Below are 16327 nucleotides of genomic sequence, written 5' to 3'. Positions count from 1 at the left end.
AAGTAGTCAGATATCAAAGTCGCCGTGAAAATGCGAGTCATAGCCCACCGTCTGAGTGTCATATGAAAGCTTATTAAGGTACAGAGAAAAAAAAAATGGGCACACAATGGGAAAAAAGCACAAAATGTCAACTTTAATCTTGAAATTTCCACTGTAATCACATAGTTTATTTTGTCATTAAAGTAGAACATCATAAACTTCTTAAAATCATTTAATGTACTAGTTTTTCAAATCCCATCATAACTAAAGTAGCATGTTAAATGCTTTGTTTTGTATTTGATCTTCTATTTTCTCTATGTGTGTGAATCACTACGTGCTTCCAGGCTTTCTCTTCCTCCGACAGGACACAGAATTCATTACATTTGTGATATTACAGCTCTCTGAATAATTAAAATACTGAGATGTACACTTGATATGATTTTCATGATGAGAGGAGTTAAAGCACGTTATTAAACATGGGAACACGGTGGTGCAGTGATTGTGCGCGACCTTCGATGAAATAATTTATTTCAGCAGTACTGTCTCTTTCAAACGTACTAACCCCCAATTCCTGTCCTTACATTCTCTTTCTCCAAATACCCAATCGCCACACAGTCAGCTCTGTAATAGACTTTAAGCCATCTGTAAGCTTAGAACGTCAATTCTTCAAAACTTTTAAGGTACATTGAAATATCTTCATAGTACATGTTTATTTATTCTATCTTTCCAGTGTCACGGCAGTCCCAGCAAGCATACAGCGCGAGGCAGGAACAATCCGTGAACTAGCACAGCGACACTGTGTCCTCACATGTTTAATTATTAACAATATAGATTATTTAAATGAAGTTAAAGTTTTATCTGTTTAATATAATAAACATATTTTGCTGCATTTCATCTTAAAAATGATATTATCATCATATGTAAATACACGCTTTATAAAGTAGTGCAGGTTGTGCAATATTATAACTGTAGTACAAGTTTACAGTGAGGTGATTGTACTAATAAGTACACACAGTTCTACAAGGAGCACTTGATGGACTGATTGAGTGCGTTTATAGTTCTTGGGATGAAACTGTTTCTGAACCACGAGGTCCATACAGGAAAGGTTTTGAAGCATTTGCTGTGTGAGAAGCAGTTCAAATAGGCAGCATGGCTGAGGCAGCGTGTGCTTGATGCTGTATGCCGATAATTTTCTTTCAGATCAGCTGCTCCGAGTGGTTCAGTGAGAGTAATATGGAACAGGAGCAGCTGAAAGAAGAAAATTAAGGTGCAGTGAGAGTAACAACGCTAAAGCAGCTATGGTATTTAGAATAGTTTGACCATTCTGTGAACCATTATATTGTTACAGGTTAATTACAATCAGATGCATTAAACTAATAGATGATATGCAGTTAATTTCATTGTATTTATAAAGCTGCGTCAGGGATGTCGATCAAAAAAAGAAAGGGTAACCACACATGAAGAGTAGCACTGCTTTGATGCTGGGTGCTGCCAGTCTGCAAAACCGAGAGCAGAACTTGCGTACACCAGTGTATGAGCTACCGTGGAAATGTGTGTGGCTTTACACCAAGTTTAGGTTTTATACATCGCGAATTGAATGTGGAAACAGGCTTATACAACATTTTTGTGCGTAAGCACCGTTTATACATGGTCATTCATCACTGTATATATGTGTATGTATATATATATATATTTACATACAAGTGTGATTAGGGTACGGCCAATGGGCCCAACAGAGCGTGAAAAAATACAAAATGGGGATTTAAAACAGAGTATTAATGCTTTTCTCCCTTCTTCACCAGAAAAACAGAAGACTAGAGAATGCACTTTTTGGAAATCCACCAATATCACGTCTGCCCCGACTCCCATGGATTACTCCACTTCTGGATCCCATCCAACTGGTGACGCTTCTATCCTACATTGCTGACTTCACCTCTGGACCCTTTACAATGACCTCATTTCCAGCTCCTGGCGATGACGTCATCTTCGTTGCTCACTCTCCACGTTATCCCTATTTCCTTCTTTACTTCCTGCCACTAGTACATAAAAGCCCTCGAATATAGTTTGGTTGGATATTGCATCTTTGACCATAGTATAAGTCCCAGTTTACTGCTTGGATCCACCTACATTATATGGGGAATTCCCCCAACCCTTAATCTGTGTTTTTTTGTCTGTTTATTTATTCACAATATACATATATACGTATTTACATATACATATATATAAATATGCATGTATCTGATGTGTCAATGCTCCTGTTGAATTTGCCAGAAGGTAGGAGTAAAAAAAAAAAATGGCTGTCCAGGCAAGCTGAGTAATACTTCTACTTTTGAAAAACAATTGCCAATTAGCTCTGTGAACAGAAATAATATCCAACTCCACACTTTAAAAGATTTGAACTATTAGTATCATTGATGTTTGTCATCACTGAGCTTCTGATTTATACTTGATTTTTTTTACTTCTAATTAGGAGAAAATTTTCATGGCTGAAAGTTAATTAAGCTTGTATTGATTAACAAAAACAAATGTATTTGTTTAGAAAATGATGTATTTAGTCAATAAGGTTTTTTATCAGTACCAGCATGTTTATTTGTTACAGCAGGGAAAGTAGTATTATTTAGCTAGACTTTCAAAAAACTAATTCCTAAGGTATCTCTTAACATTTTAATTATTAAACTGCAAGCTGAAGATATTGGATGCAATGCACAGATGAGAAGATGTATGGATTGTGAATAAAATGAAGGAAAAATGAAGGGAAAAGCAGTCATCCACAACACCCTCAGAGTCTCATCATCTAGAAATAGGATTGAACAAAAAAGGTTTTTTTTAAAAAATATAATAATGAGCTTGCATACGAAGAGCCAAAAAACAAACATTTAAACATCAGTGAAGAAAAATTAGATTTCTGGAGAGGATACCACAGAAAGCTTACAAAATTCTGAAACCCTGTGACAGATAGGATTTTCTTAACCAACAGGGACATGCAGAGTGTGGTGGCTACAGTGGCTCAAGCCCCTTCTCTTTTACCATCATTGGCCAGTTGGCCGTTTCTTTTTTTTCTTTCCACAGTTGATAGTTCTAGTTTAGCATTTAGTATGGTTATTCCTAGGGAAGCAATGATACCGACGCTCTTGTACGTCTACTCATACTCATAAAAATGCCACCAATTCCTATAACTACAATGTCTATGTAAGTTTTTTTTTTATATTTAACGATGACAACCAAAGCCTAGCAGACTGTAAACTGTGAAAGTAAACATAAGAATGAGCACAGCGAAATCACCTCTGGTGGCGCAAAGAATCAGGCAAAGTTGTCACAGACTCAAGCAAGGAGAGAAAAAAAGATGTCAAACAATAATCTGAGGGTATCAAAAATAATAGAAGCACTTGCCCAGTATGTTGTTCTTGGCGATCAACCACTGTTGGTTATTGATAACGTGGGTTTTTTTGTGCCCCCTGAAAAGTTTGAACCCAAGTAAAACATTCCAAGTTGTGCCCACATCACAGAGGTCCTCTTACCAACGATGCACATGTTTGTAAAACAGCCTGTTGACAGCTCAGTGCATGACAAAACAGCTGTCAGCTTTGCTCCTGACATTTGGAGCAACACTGTTTGTCTAATGTTTATCATCACCTTAATTAAACAGTGGATAGATGAGAATTTTGCTCTCCAGCATGTTATGCTGCATGCAAAGCAGTTTCAAGGCTCCCGTACAGGCCATGCAAAAGGCGATGCATTTCAGGAATTGCTTGGCACATGGGCCATTCCATTAAGTTATGTGCATGTTGTGGTCCACAACAATGGCAAAAATACAATAAAAGGCATTAATGACACTGGAGTTCCAAGGTTTTTCTGTTTTGCTCATCCGCTCCAGCTGGCAGTGGCGATGGCATTTTTGCACAGGAGAAAATGTTGAAGATTCTGTGATAGTTAGGAGCAAAATGCATATTAGCATACTCCCGCTTAGAGGACATTCAGCATCGCCACTCTTACGTGATCCAAGGTATGCCCATTTAATAAGATATGTGTTGCACTTGAGTTTAAATCAGCACATGTGGACTTTCCCTAAGTCACATATTCTATTTTTAACGGGGAAACTAAACAGTAAATGTTAAGATGACTTACTTAAAATTAGAAATGTTATGATCTTCACTATTTAAACTATGCTATGTATTTTTCACATATTTTATTAACATGGAAACGTTTTGTTACCTTCTAAGCTTTTTGTAATCGAAGAGTTTGATTCGGACACGATAAACGCCTGGTTGTCACTTTGTCTTTTAATCAATGAAATGAAATTCATTTGCATTAGCATTTTGAAACAATCTGTTCAATTACTTACATAATATGTCTTTAAATATCAAAAAGTATTGAATGAATTTACATAAAACTGACATGAATATCATCAGAAAGAAATGTTTCTTGTTATATAAGAATCAGTTCTTTTCAAACATCAGTACAGCCAAGGAGGCCAAAGAGATGGTTTTGCTGGAGTTGCAGGAGTTGTGTGGCCCAGAGGCAGCTGGACAGGATTATGCAAAACTACCTGCCAAAAGTCCCTGGAAAGACCAGCCGAGTTGTAGCTTGAAGTGTATGTTTAATGAGATTATAGATGAACATGCAGAGGCACGTCTCTGCAACATCGCATGGACATCGGGGACAGTGCCTCTGGATTGGCAGACCGGGGTGGTGGTCCCCCTCTTTAAAAAGGGGGACCGGAGGGTGTGTTCCAACTATAGAGGGATCACACTCCTCAGCCTCCCTGGAAAAGTCTATTCGGGGGTTCTGGAGAGGAGGGTCCGTCGGATAGTCGAACCTCGGATTCAGGAGGAACAGTGTGGTTTTCGTGCTGGTCGCGGAACAGTGGACCAGCTCTACACCTTTAGCAGGATCCTGGAGGGTGCATGGGAGTTTGCCCAACCAGTCTACATGTGCTTTGTGGACTTGGAAAAGGCGTTCGACCGTGTCCCTCTGGGAATCCTGTGGGCGGTGCTCCGGGAGTATGGGGTACCGGACCCCCTGATAAGAGCTGTTCGGTCCCTGTACAACCGGTGTCAGAGCTTGGTCCGCATTGCCGGGTAAGTCGAGCCCGTTTCCAGTGAGAGTTGGACTCCGCTAGGGCTGCCCTTTGTCACCGATTCTGTTCAGAACTTTTATGGACAGAATTTCTAAGCGCAGCCAGGGTGTTGAAGGGGTCCGGTTTGGTGGACTCAGGATTGGGTCACTGCTTTTTGCAGATGATGTTGTCCTGTTTGCTTCATCAGGCCGTGATCTTCAGGTCTCTCTGGATCGGTTCGCAGCTGAGTGTGAAGCGGCTGGGATGAGAATCAACACCTCCAAATCCGAGACCATGGTCCTCAGCCGGAAAAGGGTGGAGTGCCCTCTCAGGGTTGGGGGAGAGATCCTGCCCCAAGTGGAGGAGTTTAAGTATCTCGGGGTCTTGTTCACGAGTGAGGGAAGAATGGATCGTGAGATTGACAGACGGATCGGTGCGGCATCCGCAGTGATGCGGGCTCTGCATCGGTCTGTCGTGGTGAAAAAAGAGCTGAGCCGTAAGGCAGCGCTCTCAATTTACCAGTCGATCTACGCTCCTACCCTCACCTATGGTCAAGAGCTATGGGTAGTGACCGAAAGAACGAGATCGCGAATACAAGTGGCTGAAATGAGTTTCCTTCGCAGGGTGTCTGGGCTTTCCCTTAAGGATAGGGTGAGGAGCTCAGTCATCCAGGAGGGGCTCAGAGTAGAGCCACTGCTCCTCCGCATCGAGAGGAGTCAGATGAGGTGGCTCGGGCATCTGATCAGGATGCCTCCTGGACGCCTCCCTGGTGAGGTGTTCTGGGCTTGTCCAACCGAGAGGAGACCCCGGGGAAGACCCAGGACACGCTGGAGGGACTATGTCTCCTGGCTGGCCTGGGAACGCCTTGGGATTCTCCCGGATGAGCTGGAAGAAGTGGCCGGGGAGAGTAAAGTCTGGGCTTCTCTGCTTAAGCTGCTAACCCCGCGACCCGACCTTGGATAAGTGGAAGATGATGGATGGATGGATGCAGAGGCATCATTGTGCTGTGTTCCAGTAGCTGTTGCCACACAGTTGGAAACATATCTGTGACAGACGACAGTTTCTTGTTCAGATAAACCAGTACTGGTTCCTCACTTCGTTTCAGGTGTCAAGGAAATACCTTTCAGCCCAATGCGGTAGTGTAGAGAATGAATATGGCAAGCCAAATTGACATTTAGAGATATCTCAAAATACATTTAAAGTTGAAATTGAATTGAAGATATCTGAAAATGCCTCTATTTCAAGATATCTGAAATGCATTTTATGATATCTCAGATAGATTTCAAGATATCTTTAAATGATATGCTGTACATTTTGAGATATACTGTATGAAATGAATTTTCAAGATATATCGAATGCAATTTGAGATATCTTAAAATACACCCACTGGCATTTTAAGATATCTCAAATAATTTTCTGATATCTGAAAATAACGTCCTGTGCATTTCAAGATATCTCAAATAGTACATTTTGAGATATTTCAAAATCACTTTCTGTAAAATTAGTAATACTTTCAATGGAACTTCCTGTCAATTTTAAAATATGCACAAGAGCTTATTTTAATATATTTTGAAATGTATATGAGGTATATTAAAATGCGCAGGAAGTTATTTTGAGATAGCTGAGAATGCATTTCAAAAATCTCAAAATGAATTTTAAGATATCTTAAAATAAGGAAGAAGTTATTTTAAAATATCCATCTATCCATTATCCAACCCGCTATATCCCAACTACAAGGTCACGAGGGTCAGCTGGAGCAAATCCCAGTCAACACAGGGCACAAGGCAGGAAACAAACCCCGGGCAGGGTGCCAGCCCACCGCAGATTCTAAACTATCTCAAAATAAAATTAAGATATCTAAAAAAGCATTAAATATATCTTGAAATTCACAGTTGTTTGAGATATCTAAAATATATTTTTAATAAAAACCTGGACATTGACACAAATAGATAAACACACACAGGCTGGGTCTGAAATAGAAATAAAATCCTGCAGTATTTCTTTATATAACTAGTTTTGTGCCTCAGTAAATACAAGTTATGGTCAATACTAACAACCCAATTGTCCCTCATTTACTCAGAAAATGAAACCAATGTAGGAAGCACTTCAAGATAAAGAAGCTTTTATCTGTGTCACCTCTGTATGATAACCAACTTTTTCAATCCTCTCAAACTTTTGAGATTTGTACATAGATAACGTCTTTGCATCCTACGAACAATTACAGTACAAATTAGCTTTCCATCAACACATTTGCCCACTATTTCCAAATTAGAAACTTTGCTAAACAAAATCTGACCAATTTTCGTCACTGCCCACCTACTTCTATTCTGGAACAAATATTGATTAGTTTTGAGGACTCAGACAGAATTTCTATAATATATATAACCATTTTAAAGTCTGTTCCTTTTAAAAATTCTAGAGTATAGTGGGAAAAGGATCTCTTACTCAACATTTCAGAAAAGGACTGGAAGGCAGCCATGCCCAGAATTCACCCTAGCTCCATATGTACAAAGCATATAATTAAAATCTTTTATCAAGCACATCTATCTCATTTAAAATGTCCAAAATGTTTCCAGGGCAAGACCCAACCTGTCACTAGACAACATGTTTTGGGAGTGTACCAAGTTAACATCATTCTGGACCAAAATTTTTAAATATCTTTTCTGGAATAGAAATAGGTGGGAGATGAAGAAAACTGGGCAGATTTTGTTTACCAAAGTTTCCAAGTTTCTGGCCAAATTTTTCACTCTAGCTATACAAAGAAAACCAGGGGTGTGGGAATCTTAATATACAGAACTATCCCATTTGTACTGTCAGATGCAATATCTGATTCTGAAGGGCAATATGTCGTAGTGACGGGCAATTTATCTAATACTAAAATGATTTTGATTAATATCTATGCACCTAACATGGATGATAGAGCTTTCTTCCAAAATGTATTTCATCTATCTCTAATGTGAACACTCAAAAAATTATAATGGCCAGGGACTTTAATTGTGTTTTAAGTCCAGAACTGGATAGTTCCTCAGATTCAACAGCAATACGATCTAATACTGCAAAGATAATTATACAGTTTATAATGGATCATAACATATGACCCATGGAGTTTCTTAAATAATAACCTAAGAGCATACTCCTTCTTTTCACCTGTACATTACATTTCTCATAAACAATATTTTTTGTCCACTATTAAATCTTTTAAGTATGATGCTTTTGTTATCTGTGACTATGCCCCTCTGATCATGGAGCTTAAATTACTGCATCCTACACACTCATCTCGTATTTGACATCTTTACCTCCTGTCATCAGCTTAAGAGAGCTGTACAGAATTCATATCCAAGAAAATTGATTATTTTCTTTAGACAAATGCATCATCAGTGGTCTCAACAGGTATACTCTGGGAAACTCTGAAGGCAATTTTTAAGAGGACAGATTATTTCATATCTTTCTCACGAAAATAAACTGGAAATCAAGAAGGTATCTGAATTAATCAGCAAAATTCCCAAAATGGATCTAAAAAAATCTACCTCAAACTTTTCGCCAACCGTTAATTACCATCTTTCCTAAGAAGAACAAGGGCCTACCTACTGCAGTGTACAGTCCAATCTCTCTTCTGAATAATGATGTTAAGATTAAGAATGATGTTAACAGTATTTATTATTTACTTGATTATAAATGTTTCCTTTGCCCTTCTATTATCTCTGCAATGTGAGATTATGATCATAGTGGTTGAATTATGAATGTGAGTTTCAAGTATATTAGCATGTGTCCAGGAAAGGTTTGTTGTCTAAAATGTAAGTTTTGCTAGATATGTCATTTTCTCTGTTGTTTTATGTGTAGATGGATCAAACTGATAACTTTCCTGTTGCACAAGCTCAGTTAAATTGCAGCCTACATGATTGCAACATTGGGCCACACTGTTGTAGAATATCTAGTAGCAGACTGATAAATGCTGTTTTTTCAAGGCAACACAGTCTAAGAACATGATGCATATGACAGCAAAACTTACTAACTAGAGTTGAAATCTAAAAACTGGAAAGTGTTCTGCATAACTCACTCCAATCCAATGTTTTTTTTGTAGCTTCTGCCATATCTGCAGTCAAATCTAACAGGATTTAAACAGCTGGAAATTATAAACTTCAGGAATGGAAGTGTAATAGTTAATAGCAAAATGAAATTTGCCAAGTCTGTGCCATATAACATCACACATGCTGTACATTGTGTTTTGGAAGATTTCTGCAGTACAGAAGCCAGGCATCATCACATTGAAATTGATAGCCAGTCACTGGACATAGAGCCAGGTAAGGAACAATTTCAAGTTTTGGTATATGTGTCTTGATGTCACCATTGATACCTGCTTATTGCTAAATGATTTAGCAAAGATGGTAGTTTTAAGTGTATTTAAAATGTTCATATATGAAGGAGTTTATTTAATTTTTGTTTACTGAGATTATAAACTTTATTAATAAAAAAAACAATGGTTTGAAGTTATAAGTGTAACTAGCTGAGTTTTGCAAGACAATGGACAATTCAGTTCAGCTCAATTATAGTACTGCCATTTAATCAGATGTATTACAAGTACTATGTAACTAAATGTTTTTTTGTATATAATATATGTATGTTTATATATTTATAAATATTTGTACTTTTTTTAACTAACAGCTAATATTATTGTCAGGTACTGTGGTGTCACTTCAGACTTCAAACCCTGAGGTTGTGTGTTTGAATCCTGCTACTGATACTATGTGGCAATGAGCAAGTCACTTCACCAGTTGGCAGGATATATGTGAACACAGAAGTGCTGTCATGTTTAATAGCCTAGTGCCTGCTACTGTTCAGATAGACTTCAGCTTCCTAGCAACTTTTTAATAGAAGAGGCAAATTCACAAAATGAATATATGGTTTAGAACAGTTATGAAGAACAAACTATGATATATATTAGTGGCCTTGAAGTGACTAAATCTAGAAAAAACTATAGATGCATGAATTTCATATTTAGAAAGGATCAAGAATTATTTCACAAGAATAAGTTTATGTTATAAGTGCTTTAGTGAATTGTACATGTTCACTGTGAACCTGGATTTGGGATAAGGGCAATGTTCCTATTCATTTTTGTAAAAGACAACTAAGAGAGGTTTTTCATCAGGTATAGCATCCAGCCTTAAACAGCTAATGCCTGCCTTGATGATGAGAAACAAATATAATACAAAGCATGGGTTGCGTACGGCTCATAATACCCAATGTCAAACAGTAAGTTTGAAAGGCAGGGAAATCCAATTTGCTGTGGTCCTAGACTTCGTGCACTGCAAGAAGCCCAGTTTGGTAGCATAAAGGTGAGGGAGTGGCTGTGGGTAAGGAGAGTGAGGAGGAGAGGAGAATTGCAACTTTTAATGTTGGAAGTATGACAGGAAAGTCAGGCAAAGTATTGGAAGTACTGAAAAGAAACAGAGTAGCTGTTTGCAACATAGAGGAGAGAAGATTGAAAGGTAAAGGTATGAGGATGCGTATTGGGCCTAGTGAAAGAAACATTTTTCTGCAAAGGAGCAGTGATGGCAAAGCTGGGGCTGGTATGTTTATGTAAGAAAAATAGATGTGAAGAGGGTGTATAAGTGTATTGTAGTCATTAAGATGACTGTAGGAAAATGACTGATGACTATGATCTAGGCATATTCCACATAGGTTGGCATTACTGATGAAAAGAAAAATAAGTTTTGGGACAGGTAAATGGAGCTGACATCTTGGGCACCCAAGGGAAAGCTGATTGTAATGGGTGATGACTTGAATTGGCATGTTAAAGCCACAACTAATGGTTATGAGCGGTTCCATGAGGGCATTGGCATTAGGTATAGGAATATTGATTCTTAGATTCCAGAATTTTTTAATAAAGTATAAATGGCTATGCATAAAATCACGTTTAAGAAGGAGCAGTACAAGTTAGTTACATATAAATCTGGTGTTGTAAAATGTACTGCAGATTACTTGTTTGCGAGGAAGGTTGATTGGGACATAGTGAAAACTGCAAAGTTAATCTCTGGAGAAGATTGTGTAATACTATGTCATCTAGTTGTAGAAATACACAGTATTTTTGTATACAAACTCTCTTTCTCTCTCTTTATAGATACAGTGATCCCCCACCTATCGCGGAAGTTACATTCCAGACCCATCAGCGATAGGTGAAAATCCATGATATAGAAAGACCATATAAATAAACATTTTTTTATAGTTTAAGTATTAAAATACCAGCGCTTTAAACAAATATATACTTGTAATGACGAGCGACGTCCATGTAACACTTTACTTTCTGAAGCATATCCAGGACTTTTTCCTTCTCCTGAATGGTCAAGGTCTTCCTCTGGTGCTTAAGCTCACTACTACCAGAAGGCTTAAAAGATGCAGGACACTTGAGAGCCATCGTAGGGCTTAAAACAAAAGTTTGCTCACAACAATCGGACCACAAGCAAGGTACGCGATGCACAGAGAACTGAGATGTGTCAGGGACCCACGCTCGCTATTCTTGCGAGATTACACCACTTTAGCAGCAGCCAATCGGAGCCCAAGAGAATTAAAATCCCGCTCTGTTTGGTTGAGTCTCCTCTTTCAGCCAATAACGGGCCTTGTAAGATATCATCTGGGTATTGTAATGCAAAACGCTTTGTCTACCATAGTGACTGCAGAAAACTGTATGCTTTGTTATGAATTGGCTACAAAGTACACTACAGGTGTGGTGGGGGGCGCAATAGCTGAACTGCGATATAGCGGTGATTACTGTATATACAGTATATTGATAAATATATATGTTATATAATATCTGCCAAACAATATAAAGAAAACACAACCCATGTTTCTCCATCATTTGGGGCTCATCAGGCATACACACTTTTGCATCCCCTTACGGATATCGAACCTTGGATGTCAGTACCTGAGGTGAAGCCTCTGACATTGCGCCCTGGCAGCCGGTTAGCTTATTTGACAGGGTGAAGATTGGAGCATTATATTCATAGGTCTAAATCACTATATGATTATTTCATCCTCAGGTAACACTTGTGGTTGGTCAGACAGTTTGGTGCTTTTGTTCCATTTTATTCACTTATCCTGCTTTGCTAATGTATATTCCTGTTTGTCATTGTGCTAGAGAGAGGCAGTAAGTTGCATGTGGTTATAATGTTTTAAAAAATCATGTAACAATAGAAATATATGTAAAGATGAATATATTTAAGCTGTGTACTCAAATTCCAGAGCACACACAAAACTGGTGCCTATGTTTGTGTGTGTTTCATCATTCAGCAAACGTCATTGTAGGCAAGGCCGTCTTAACGCATGGGCACACTGGGCAGCTGCCTGGGAGCCCCATGAGAATAGGGGCCCCATGCTAATCTTATGCATGTTGTGGCTTGCTGAGTGATTGTGTAGGTAGGGGCCCCAGTGCACTGCTTTGCCCGGAGGCCTATCATGTTGTTAAGACGGCCCTGGTTGTAGGCCAAACAAGCTGTCAGCTATCTTCACTTATAAAATTCATTGATTGTGTATACTTGTGTGTGCTTCCACATGTGTACAATTAAACAAATTATCCATCCATTATCCTACCCACTACATCCCAACCACAGGGTCACGGGAGTCCGCTGGAGCCAATCCCAGCCAACACAGGGCACAAGGCAGGAAACAAGCACCGGGCAGGGCGCCAGCCCACCGCAGATTAAACAAATTATGTATTATGTAAATATGCGTGAAAAACTACTTGTGCAAAACTTTGCAAATCAATAGGCCTAGTCCCATGACTAAAAAACAGACTGCAGAAAGCCCAGTTAAATTAAACAGTTTCTACAACAATAATCATTGGGCATACCATAGGTAAAATCATTTTGAAGGATATGGGGTGAAGTACAATACCACATTCTATATATAGCATGGGAAAGGTGCTATATAAATAAAATGTATTATTATTATTATTATTATTATTTTTACTAAAAACAACTGACGTGGAGCCTGTAACAAGACAAACATGTGGCGACTTACTTGAAACAGACAGGTCAAACACTCGAAGATACCTTTGTACGTGTCAGCATTCAGGGTAGACATTTCAAAAACTGCTCATTCTAAATGTTTGCATTTTTCTAGGATGTGGTCATTGAGAAGTTCTACATAACATAAAAAAAGCACAATTTCCTGATTAATGTTGTCATTTTAAGAAGTAAAAATCAATTAAGATTTTCCTCTGACAGTTTTTAAGGATCTGTGGTGTTTATTTTTGTTATTTATGCTGATTATTAGTTTATGACTAAAGGTTTTTCTTTAAAAGAAATACTTATTTTCATATAATAGATTAGGGGGTTCGCCCCCTGCTTGCTTCGCTCATCAACCACCCGGCCTGTGCTACACGCCAGCCACTTCGTGTCTCTGCCGCTGCTTGCTGCTGCTGCCATGCCAGATGATAAACATCTAGAACTAGAATCTGAAAATCTAACAACATCACATTAAAGTTCAATAAATTCTGAAAAGAATGATACCAAACATATACATGTAGGTTTTAAAACGTGACATAAAAACATTATATAAAGTCGTTGCACAAAATCGTTGCCCTTTTAGGCTTAGGATTTTATATATAGAGAGTAGATTTATTTTTGTACCCTACTAACTCTTGATAACTTAAATGACAGAGTGACCAGCCTAGCATGCTCTTGCACATTTAATAATTGTGATTTATGGATTCGTAAGAACAAACTTGTGATATTTTTGGAAATTATGTATGTGTTTTTTGCCTCTTTTGTTAAATTTTTAGAGTTGCTGCATCATTTTTCTACAACCATCACCAATGTGTTAGAAATTCAATTCAGATTAGTGAAGGGATTTTCCGTTTTAGTTCCTCCTTAGTTCCTTATTTTTGATTATGATTCAGCTTCCATTCTTGTTTTGGTCACCCGGTTTTGCAGAGTTTCTAGTTTGTTTATCAGCTCAGTGGTTTCTGTCTCCTGGTTAATCATTTGCTTCACAAATTAAATGTCCTTTTGAGAAACTGCTTCCTTTGAATGTTCTTATCAGCATGTTACTAGTTTGCTTTCATTTTTTATTGTCTGCCTTCCTTTGTCTCCCTAACCTTAATGTCTCACCCCACTGACATGTGTAAATTGTTAGCTGCCTCACACTTGGATTATTATTGTGGATGGGCTTGGCAATCAGTTCTTCACTTTGTTTTCTGTGCTGAAATGTTAAATTTAAAAAATGTGGGGAAAACAGGCTGAATTATGACAAAGTTTTTAAGCATGCAGGAGAGAGAATATAAACTTGTTTAACCTTCATTTTCCCTTTCTTTTCTTTTAACATTCAGGCGATCAAGCAGATCCATGCAAGTTTTTGGCATGCAATGAGTTTTCAGGATGCGTTGTGAACCGCCGTACAATGGAAGCAGAATGCGTGTGCGATCCTGGCTACATCAGCATTGATGGACTGCCATGTCAAAGCATTTGCAATCTGCAGCCAAACTACTGTCATAATGGCGGGCAGTGTGAAATCGTTCCAGGTCAAGGAGCAGTTTGCAGGTACCTGTAGCCATAAAGGATGCTGCTTCTCTACCATACTCCAGGATGACATGATCTTGTCATTATTATTATCATTAAAGAACTATCAAAATACCTCAAAAGTAATATTTTTGTGACACTAATCACCACTTTTTGCCTAAATACAGCAAATTCCCTTCTTAGCTTTCCTTGCCAACTTGACATTTCATTAATTTTTTATGTTCTGCTTCTTTGATGCTACAGACGTTCAATGAAAAGGGTTCTAATGGTCCAGAATCTCATCCTCACTGTGTAAATCTAACGATTTTTTTTCTAACCTTTTAGATGTCCTCTAGGTAAACATTGGCTGTATCATGGTGACCACTGCGCCGAATTTTCCTCAAAGCCAATAAAGCCTTCTGTTTATGTAGCTACAGTAATCGGTTGCCTGATGCTAGTATCTGCGGTGCTAGGTGTCTTGGTTTTGATAAACAAGAAATTTATTCAGACAAGAAAGCGAGTGAACTTGGTGTAAGCAGTTGTTTCTTTTCTCACTACTTGTTTTTGTATCTTAATAATTATGCCTCTGTTTTTGAAAGGCTCTGGATTTCAAAAGAAACTCCGCATCTGTTCTATATTATAGACCCTCTAAGAGCTCTTATACACTTGAGAGCACTGTGCAGCGAAATCCAGTTTTTGACAATGAGGACGCTGCTCCCTCCACGCATGCTGCCAGCATGCATTGCCCTCCACGTGTTGAGGCTGACGAGCAAGAAACATTAGACACAATCGAACCCATGCCCCTCAGTGTAGAGGTAAAGAGCAAAGCAGAAATATCTCCTGCTTTATTATGTAGTCCTTGAATGAGTGGATTGTTTTGGGGCGTCTGAGTTTGCTGTCTCTGTTGTCTTCTGTAGAACATTAACTCTTGTTCCTTTTTTACACAAGTTTAGTGGTGCACCAGCACTAATTATCCTTGGAAATGGAGCGGTTTCCTCTTGCACCTAAAAGGCTAACATTTTTGGTTCTGAAAGAGCCTATGTCAACAAGTTAATCATGTTCAGTATTTTTTAATTTTGATTAATATATGGAATAGAGTGATCATATACTTGTGCTATTGTACCACATAGGATTAAAAATGTGAAATGCTACATCATAAATAGGAGGACAGCCAAAGGGCTTAAGCACATAATCGATTCTGGATCCTGCAGGCCTTTCTGAACCTGTGTTGGAATCCTCTCTACCAGTAAAGGCAACGATCTTGCTTTACCCACACTCCCTGCTGTTTATTCTTCTAATCCACAAACGTTGGCCATTTTTTCTTTAATAAAATTAATTTCAGTTGAACGTTTATACCCATGTCTGAGGTAATGTCACTGATCACCGAATGTTACTTACATATGGTGAAGTCTACCATGTCTCTAATGACTTGATATGCGACTTAAAGTGTCAGGCATTCAGGAAGATGCTTAAACTGCTTTCTTCATTACATCATCCCAACGCTGCTGTCGATGTAACTTACAGTGAGGAAGTAAAACACTGGTTCTTGAAAAATTAGGAGCTTTCCAGATGACTATCCGAATAATATTCATTTTTAAAGTCTGCATCATAGTGACTTCTCACTGGCAAGTTTTGCGCATACATGATATATAGTACATTGTTCCAACCATTATTATGGGCACTATAGGCCCAGGGGCAAGAGTGTATTTTGGGCTGTAAGCTGTACCTCACATGACAGCGTCTGATCATATTTTAAGGGAGGGTGCATTGATTAGTGCAGGGGCCCCCAAATCTGGTCCTG

General features: G+C 38.5%; 1 protein-coding gene across 1 annotated transcript in view; it reads left to right on the top strand.

Annotated features, from left to right (window-relative positions):
* The window catches only part of LOC120526611 (interphotoreceptor matrix proteoglycan 1), a 176037-nt gene extending 160976 nt beyond the window's left edge, over positions 1 to 15061 (top strand). Inside the window, exons 14-16 of the mRNA XM_039749774.1 lie at positions 9117 to 9336; positions 14358 to 14568; positions 14872 to 15061. Coding sequence (XP_039605708.1) covers positions 9117 to 9336; positions 14358 to 14568; positions 14872 to 15061 — 621 coding nt within the window. The remainder of the gene's footprint in view (positions 1 to 9116; positions 9337 to 14357; positions 14569 to 14871) is intronic.
* The last annotated feature ends 1266 nt before the right edge of the window (positions 15062 to 16327 follow it).

The sequence above is a fragment of the Polypterus senegalus genome, chromosome 3 (assembly GCF_016835505.1).
Source record: "Polypterus senegalus isolate Bchr_013 chromosome 3, ASM1683550v1, whole genome shotgun sequence".
Classification (NCBI taxonomy): domain Eukaryota; kingdom Metazoa; phylum Chordata; class Cladistia; order Polypteriformes; family Polypteridae; genus Polypterus; species Polypterus senegalus.
The sequence above is the reverse complement of the archived record's forward strand: the minus strand, read 5'-3'. Positions and strand labels throughout refer to the sequence as shown.